This window comes from Diabrotica virgifera, chromosome 3 (assembly GCF_917563875.1).
Source record: "Diabrotica virgifera virgifera chromosome 3, PGI_DIABVI_V3a".
NCBI classification, from domain to species: Eukaryota; Metazoa; Arthropoda; class Insecta; order Coleoptera; family Chrysomelidae; genus Diabrotica; species Diabrotica virgifera.
The window spans coordinates 267,084,291-267,093,967 of record NC_065445.1 but is presented as its reverse complement, the minus strand read 5'-3'; the positions used below and the strand labels follow the sequence as shown (position 1 = coordinate 267,093,967).

The following is a 9,677-nucleotide window of genomic DNA, read 5'->3' as shown; positions in this document are numbered from 1 at the left end:
TCAAAAAGTTCTTATGATACGAACAAATAATAAAAAAAAATATCTTACACAATTTGGTTTTCGTGAGGTCAAATCGACACAAGATATTAATGCGTTTGTAACTGGTAAACTAGCAAAAGAAATTGATCAAAAAAGCCTGCTTTGTGTATCTTTGTTGATTTGACTAAAGCTGTCGATACAGTTAGCCACCCGGAACTTCTTGCAATACTAGAGAGAATTGGCTTAGCAGGAACTGCACTAGAACTTATGCTGTATTATCATTAAAGCAGTATTCAATGTGGTTAAATATTAGGAGGAGCAGGCAAAGTAAAATTTTCCATTTTAATAGGGACTTTCTATATTTTTTAATTTAATTTTCCATTTCCAACAATGATTTTTTTCGATTATAACGCCATCTATCCATAATTCGAAAAAATGTCACGAATAAAATTTGTTTATTTTTACGTAAAAAACCCAAATCTGCAATAAAAATTTGGGGGTCTCATTTAAGGTTTTAAAATAACCCCCAGTCCACCACCGTGGGAGTCGTGTTTGGTACCATTCGATAGATGATTCAAAAACATATTGAAAGTGTATTTTGCAATTTTTCAATCTGATGTTCATTTTGCGAAATATCGCGGAGTTTGTATTTAAAATTATTAAATTTACCCCCCACCCCTCTACACGGGGGGCATGCTTAGTACCATTCGACAGCTTTTTGAAAAATATTGAAGACGTATTTTTTAGTTTTTCGATCTGACGTTCATTTCGCGAAATATTTGCCTTTTTTGTGAAACTCTTTGACTCACCCATTTTCTTACTCAATCGCTCCTTGCTCAAATCGTCAGATTTTTGAAATATACACTCTTTTGCATGTACTTAAACCTTATCTTAATGTGATAATTTCGACTATTTTTAAGAATAGATATTTTTCGGGCCCCCCTTAATGAACTTCCCTGTGTTAAGAGCTGGTAGAGGTACATCTGCAGGGTACCAGGTTTCTCCCCTTATGATAATCTGACGGGCTCGAGTAACTGCAAAAATCCCCGTTTGGGCTCCCCTTCCATAAAAAAAATAACATGAACAAACTAAAGAAGAAAGAAAAATAAGAAAAATACCATCAAGAAACAAACTAAAAATATTAGAATTGAGAAGTAGAAGGAAAAGGAGAAGGGGAACGCCCAGAAGGAAATGGATAGATCAGCTAGAAGAAAGAGAAAGAAATAAATAAAAAATATTAAAGAATTAAAGACTATCGCCAAAAATATAAATGCATTGAAAAAATTATTAAAGGAAGAACCGTAATCTGAATAAAAAATAAAAAATTACTTATATTTATTATGTTAAAATAAAAATAAAATAAATACTATCATTTACGAGAAAATTCTCCTATATTATCTATTTATGTCATTTCTATGAAGTGTTTTTTATATTTATTTATATTTATATTTCTTTTATTACTTTTGGTATCTCATCAGTCACCCTCGACTTCTTCTTGTTTACATAATGTTTGTATTTTTTTAGTTTTCGTGACCTTGACTATTTTATCTATTTTTTATAATATAAGCAATTTACCAAATACAGTAGAACCCTGCAAATCCGAATCCCCGATAATCCGAACCAACAAAAAGTGAAAAAAATTTAAATCTTCAAGACAAAAACTTAAAACATGTTTATTATGCAGAGTAAAACCAGAATATTGAATAACGTATAGGATTGATAGGACTTGTAACATTTCAAACTTAAAATAAATACATACTTTATAATATGTAGTGCGTATAACGGTTAAAAAGAAACTTACGTTGATTTTCTTGTAGTCAACTTGTGTCCAAAAATATTGTCCTAACTTTTGCGAGAACGTTTGCAGCACTAAAGCGCATTCTTAAAGAAGTCGATAACTGTCTTCTGGTGCATGGAAGTGTAGCAACATTGACCGAGAACGCAGCACAGTTCTGCTCCACGTAAGGTAGATCCACATCCAGAGCTTTAGTAAAATTTGCATGTGACACTCGATATGGTAGGGAAACTTCTTCCTGGCTTTCTTCATCTTCATTAGAATTACCTTCAGGTTGAACCAAGTTTACAATATCTTCATTCGTAAATTTTTGGAGCCCATTGTCGTCAGCTTCAATCCATTCTGTAATTGCACTTTCTTTTTCGTTTTCACATCCTGGAAGTTATTATACAACTTCTACGAGGTCGTCTTGTAATGGAGCTTGGAAATTTATTTATATAGCATATGGCTTAAGTACATCACAAAATAGTGGAGTCACTGAAGGTGGAAATGAGCTATTACCTCCGATTTCATTGAACCTCCATCGATTTGCATGAAAATTGGTGAGTGGTTAGAGGATATCTCAAAGAACAAAGATGACATGGTGCCAACTCGCGCTTTTACCCTGGGGGTGGATGCCACCCCTTCTCGGGCGTGAAAATTATTTTATTAAAAATAACCCCATAATTCGATAGAGGGACAAATTTCAAGCAAAATTTGTTATATAAAGTTATTAAAATAAATCAAAACTCTTTGAGTTATTAAAAAGCAAAAATTTTAATTTTTCTTGAGCAAAATGCGTGGTTTTAATTAATTTTTCATCAATAACTCAAAAAGTGTAAGTTTTTACAAAAAAGTTATTATTATCAAAATTGAAGCTAATAAAAAATGAAATAAACCCCTTACCAGAAAAACCTTTTAGTGTTAACTAAAAGTGAGTTATAGGTAATTGAATGTATATTTTTTTCGGCGAGTAAAAAACTCTAAGTATTCAAGCTGAAATAACGGGAAATTGATGCATTTTATAACATAAACTTAATAAACATTTGTCAAAGTACATAAAAATATCTATCAAATGAGCCCCCTCACATGTTGATAGCGTTAAAATTTATGCTCCAAAATTTTTTCAAAATTTATCTTTAAAAAATTTTTCCAAAAAATGTTATTGTTTTTTTTTTTAATAACTCCGTTCGTGTTTACGGTATCAGGTTTACCTAAAAACAGTGTGAAAGTCAATTCCAAGCGCTATTTAAGCACGTTGAACCTAATCTTCTAAACCCCTTACTTTTTTAAAAAATAAAAGGTTAAATGACCCCGATTGCATGGTTCCCACAGCAAAATTTAAGATTTAAACGTATCTATCTCGGTTATTTTTTTGCCCTATAGAAATAGTAAAACAGGTAAAATATTTGAAACAGAAAAAACTAAAATTTGGTTATATATAACTTTTTACATATATTGAGTAGTTTTGGAGTTATTATCAAAAGAATATGAGAATTACAATAATTTTAAAAATTATGGTTTTTTTAAATTACATCTTATTTTCAAAAATATGCATTCTAAACAGGTCAAAATTATAGAAAACATTACTTATGCTAATATAAAGAAGTTCTTGTAAGGATTACTATAAATTTAATTTTTGTGGAAATTGCGTATGTTTTATTTTTCACTTTTTCCTAAAAAATTCGAAACGGCTTTTTTATTTTCATTATAACTTGCTTAATTTTGATGCTATTACCTTGTTCTGAAGCTCGTTTGATAGGTATTTCGAAGTGTTTTGACAAATGTTAAGAAGGAATATTTTATGCATTGCATGGTTTTCCCGTTATTTAAGCTTAAATACTTAGATTTAAGTACTCGTCGGAAAAAATACACATTCAATTGCCAATACTCACTTAGAACTAACATTAGTTTAGTTCTGTATGTAAGGAATGTATTCAATTTTTTATTATTATCTTCAATTTCAGTGATAATAACTTTTTTGTAAAAGCTTATAGTTTTTGATTTATACGTGAAAAACCGATTTAAAACATGCATTTTTTACGAAAAAATAAAATCTTTGGTCTTTAATAACTCAAAAGGTGTTGATTTATTTTAATAACTTTATATAACAAATTTTGCTTAAAATTTGTCCCTCTATCTACTTATTGTATTATTTTTAATAAAATAATTTTCACCCCCGAGAAGGGGTGGCATCCACCCCCAGGGTAAAAGCGCAAGTTGGAATTATGTCACCTTTGTTCCTTGAGGTATCCTCTAATTACTCACCAATTTTCATGAAAATCGATGGAGGTTGAACGAAATCGGAGGTGAAAACCTTCAGTGACTGCACTAGAATATATTTAGATTTATGCATAATGCATCACAAACGGATGTCCAGTTTTTTTATATATTCGATTGACCCTTCGGTTGCCATTACAAAATCTATAGGGTCGCCTGCGTATGCTCTGCGTAGGCAGTCCTGAACAATGTGAGCGGTCGTCTGTCTTGCAGCGCCGCAGTCACAAGAAGGCGAGGGAAGTGTACCCCATCTGTACAGGGAGTAGGCGCATCTTCCACAGTTTGTTCGAATTCAATTAAGGGCTGCCCAAATCTTACGGGGACGTTCAAATTCGCTAGGTTTTCCTATGATATTTGGTAGACTATGGTAATGCGGATCTGTCTTACTTTCCCAATCTTCTCTCCATCTGGTATTTAAGTCAAAGTTGGATTACTGCAGCGCTTGAGCAGACTGTAGAGGGGGTAACCTGGATTGGAGACGGTTTCCAAGAATATCGGGGATGTCGTTGTGGACTAGAAGCTGGCGACTGTCCATTATTTTGTTATATCCTTTATACCAATGCATGTTCGCGGCGTAGGTTGGGTGGTGCTATATTACTAAGGGTAGGTAGCCACATTGTAGGGGTGGGCTTAATTGTGCTTGTTATCAAACGCATAGCACGGTTTATTTGGGAGACGATCATGTAGTTGTGCCTGCTATTTAGCCACACTGGGGCACAGTATTCTGCCACCGGATATATCAGGCCAAGAGCAGAGTATCTTAAAGTGGTTGCTGTGGACCCCCATGTAGTGCCGCAGAGTTTCTGTATTATATTGTTGCGTGTTTTCAATCTTGCTGCTGTTTCCGTCAGGTGTTCTCTGAATATGAGCGTTCTGTCTAGAGTAACCCCAAGGTATTTCGGGTATTTATTGTGTTTCAACAGCTTGTTATTAAAATACACTCGCAATTCTCTGTTTGCCAGCTTGTAAGCTTGGAAAAATAGAGAGTAAGACAAGTGCAGCGACTCAAAATCAATGACAACGAAAGATTTGAATTATTAGTTAGACTAACTTTCGGATAATCCGAACTTTTCGGAATCCGAACAAGCTGTCCCGATTTGCGGGGTTCTACTGTATTTATATAACTTTTTAAGCATTTTAATTTCACGACCAAAGGTTGTTTTGGTGAATTTTATTACTTGTATTCATTTTTTGGCAGCAGTTTTTATTGAAGTCTCAGAAAAACAAGAAAATATTCAAACTTAATCCACACGCGTCGTAAAATCTTTGTAGATATTATTTAAGCTCGATAAAATATAATTAGGGAGAAGGAAGATAAAATCGATCCAATTTAACAAGTAATATAATATCATTACTCCGGCTCCCTTTTTATATTTCCGATCTGACTCCTAATATAGTTCAAACATAGCGTATTAAAATATGTCTTTTTGCCACGCTGTTTGGGGTCCAACTTTTAGCGTGTAATATTTCAATTCATTTCTCCCCCAACCCCCAACCGACGACAAATGTATTGTAACATTTTAAGAGCTGACGGCACTTACGTATGCTGTCGATTTACAATGAAATCGGCCCAAGATTTATGTTTATCTCTTGTATATCATTGTTGTCCAGTCAATAAGTCAATAAATATTATAAAAAATCAACTGTTAGTTGGATTTTCCACAGGATTGCACAATTAACAACACGTACCTACTCCTTTCGTCTTTATATTGCTCTATAATTGAGAAAACTATGTTGTTCTAGAAGGGTATGTACACTATAATAAGATTTTCAAATATTTTCTTGTAATCAAGTTTTTATGAGTGTTTAAAATTTATAGATTAACTTATATTTCCTTAAAATAAAAAAAATTTTACGAACTTTCCCGTTTGTTTGGATTTATTATTTAATTTCCTTGATTTTTTCTCTTCCACATAATGTCATTCCTCCTCAATTAAAGAAATTATTTGTAAACTATAATACAATGTGTAAATTTTATTTTCGGTAATCTTGAATTTTTAAGACCAACACAGGCACTTACAAAGCTAGGTGCGTAAATGTTATAAGAAGTCACCACAAAAGAGACTCTAATGATAATCAATTCACAGTTTACTCACAGTCACAAGCCACAGTTTACTCACAGTCCAGGACTCGACACCATAAATTAGGACCGAGAACACGTAGCAGCGAAGCAGAGGGATCCTCAATGCCAATTTTAGGTCTCTGTTACATAACACCTTGGACATCCTTCTAAAAACGGCTCTGGTCTGTTCTATCCTAGATCTAATTTCGCCGTGACTTTCTGTGTTACAATTTAATTGCTGTCCAAGGTAGTAGTTATTTATGATATAAGTGTTAAAAGTACAATTTTAAGGCACGCATGTGAAAGTTTGCAGAATGAGCGAAACTGAATTCTGCAGTTCACGTGAGTGCCTTAAAAATGTATTTTTTAACAAGTATATCATACACAATATTTTTGAAATTATACTTCTTTACGCTCGATATGAGGGTGAATTTTTATATGTTAAAACCTACGATTCCGACGCATGCGCATTATAACTTTGTTCTGATTGGATGTTCAAATGACATGTCAAAAATTATTCAATATGTCGGCTGTGGCAAAGCTGTGGTTTGATTATTTATGGTTGTTGCGTTTTGAAATTTGTGTGAAAAGAAACAACAAACAAAAGTTAGTTAATACTTATACTGCCTTTTTAAATAGTTTTCATATATATTTTTGGACTTTTGGACTATTTTGGACAAGGACTCATTCTAATTTGGTAAGCAGTTTTTATTATAATCATATTGTACATTTGGATTAGGTTGAAATATGTACATTTATTTTCTCAAGAATGGGGATTTTAAAGAGAAATCCGAAAGTAGGTCCGATTTTTATTTTTAAATTATGATTTTTTGGCGTAGATTTATTTATCTAGTAGGTATGTAATGCTTTGATTTACATGCTTAATTTGATTACCAACAAAAGTTCTACCAATCTTCATCTAATATATTGTTTTCTTACTGTTTTGTTATATTTTAATATTTTCTTTTTTCTTCCACAAAAATCAAACTACATAATTTGATTTAAATTCAGAATAACTGTCAAACAGCAAAACGTTCAGTTGACCTATTTTTCCGCATGACAAATAATGAGTAATTGGATGAGTGAGTCTAGGCTCGATTACGAATCAAAGCGTTCCCAAATTCGCGGGTTCGAATCCCGATGCATGTTTTTATTATTTTATTTTTTTATGCATTTTACGATTGTAAGTATATTTATTATATAATTTTTTTTTTTCAGAAAATGCGTATTTAAAATTTTTGCCAACAAATATTATCGTTCAGAAATCATTTTTTCCTTGTGGCATTTTTCAATGTGTTTGTGCGCGTTTTATTCTTTTATTTTTTAAAAATTTTGGTATTGTCTTGATAAAATTTTTTGGAAAGTAGTAAGTATTAACATTAGTTTAATATTTAAATAAAATATAAATAAACTGTTTAAAGTACATTATATCAATTTCGTTAAAATCACATAATATGTAATAGAAGTATAACTTCTTACGTGCGTACAAAGTACACAATTATTTTTTTTTTTCTACAAACGTTATAAATTTAAAAAATACAATATTTTTGTTAATTGCTGAAACCATCATAATTCTGGATCCCGCGTATGAAAAAAAAGTTGATTAATAGCAAGCTGAAAATTTGTTAATAGCTTAAGGGTGTCTAGTCGGATAAACTTTGATATATGGGAACACTGGAACAGGGGCAGTTTTAATTGTGGAACAGGTTAAAAATTTGGAACGGTCAGACCACGAAAACGCCACATTTATTTTGTCCGACAGAACAGACTTAAACTCTCCGAACAGAGATTAAACTCTCATGCAAAAATCAGATTGCTATTTATCGCCTGTCATAATTCCTGTCATTTGACATATTCTACATGTTCCACTCATTAAAACGCCCATTTGGTGATAAAATAGCAGGCTAATATTTGCATGAGAGTTTAATCTCTGTTCGGAGAGTTTAAGTCTGTTCTGTCGGACAAAATACATGTGCCGTTTTCGTGGTCTGACCGTTCCAAATTTTTAACCTGTTCCACGATTAAAATTTCCCCTGTTGCAGTGTTACCATATATCAAAGTTTGTCCGACTAGACACCCTTAAGCTATTAACAAATTTTCAGCTTGCTATTAATCAACTTTTTTTTCATACGCGGGATCCAGACCTATCAAACCTATGACCCGTAAAAGGTAGAGCTAGTGGTCTACGCTCGAGGGGAATGTCTAAAAATTCTTAGCGAAAATAATATACCGTTACATAAACTTGTTTTTAGTTTAAACTAAATTTTAAAAAACCTTTTAAACCACCTTTTTCAAATTGCGCAAGTTGTACTATTAATATTAATGGTCCAAGAGCTGTGCGACATTTTTGAGTAGGTATTTTAGGCAACCTGAAAATTTTTCAGGGGACTCTTCCATGATAGCCTAATACAAAAATGCCGGTCAAAGTTAAAAAAAAGGGTAAAAATTGTTATTACAAAAAATATCAGTGACGTGACTTTAAACTAAATTTAAATATTCAAATATAAAGAAAATAAACAAGCCAGGCGATTTGAGGGCGATTTTAACTCTGCAAGATACTTGCATGGGCGTCCCAGGATTATTTTCAGGGGATGCATCTGAACTTCAGAAGATTTCATCTGAATCTGTACATACTATTAACGAGTATAAAATATACAACTATACATACACAGCTATGTATGTTTCTTCCGGAGAGGGAGGTGCAGTTGTTATTTTGACAGGGTAATTTTTAATATTAAAAATAAATATTCTAAAAAGACAGGTTTTTTTGGTGAAATTTTCCAACTGCCATGTCATCAAACAAATTACGCGTGCATATAAATGAAAAGCGCTATAGGTAAGCAGCACTGTGAGAAAGGGCGTATACCGATAGCTGTTTGCGTCCTCTGTTCTAGCGGAGCGAGTCCGTTTGCTCGAGAAAAATCACGTGACCTGGCGATACCCATGTTGTTGTGCCTCGAAACGTTAGAGTAATTATTATATATTACAGTTTTTTAAGTAACTTTTTCTTAATTAAAAGAAAATAATACGTACTATACAATAGATTTTGCAAATATGATAGAAAAAGACAAATTTATTATTATAAATATATAGGTAGAAAAGAATAAAACTATAAGCTAAATAAATTCGGTGTCCGAATCTTGTACTTCTTCTTCAAACTCCTCATCTGAGCTTAAATATTCATTCTCTTCTTCTTCCTCAGACTCGTCAGTCGAAGCCTGCACAATCACGGGCGCATCTGAAGAAAGACTTGCCATTGTTGAGATGTGGTGTTATCGAATAATGTAAAAAAATATCATGGACACAACATGTAGCAAACATGAAAACATTAAGAAAGATGATAAAGGAAAAAGAAATACTCAACACTATGAAGGAAAAAAATGCGCTATTTTGGTCATATACTAAGAAATAAAAAACCTGATGTGATTGGTTATATAAGGAAAAGTATTAAGTAATGGTTATATTATAAGTAAGAATACGTAGCAACTCAATTAATTAATCACTAATTAATTTTTATTTAACTCTAAATACATATTACAACTATTTACAGATCAGGTAGAAGAGGAATCTGAGTCTCGAGGG

General features: G+C 32.4%; 1 protein-coding gene across 1 annotated transcript in view; it reads right to left on the bottom strand.

The window, feature by feature from the left end:
* Window positions 1–1,796: 1,796 nt before the first annotated feature.
* The window catches only part of LOC126882745 (uncharacterized), a 47,996-nt gene continuing 40,115 nt past the window's right edge, over window positions 1,797–9,677 (bottom strand). Inside the window, exon 2 of the mRNA XM_050647736.1 lies at window positions 1,797–2,149. Within this exon, the coding sequence (XP_050503693.1) occupies window positions 1,797–2,149 (353 nt within the window). The remainder of the gene's footprint in view (window positions 2,150–9,677) is intronic.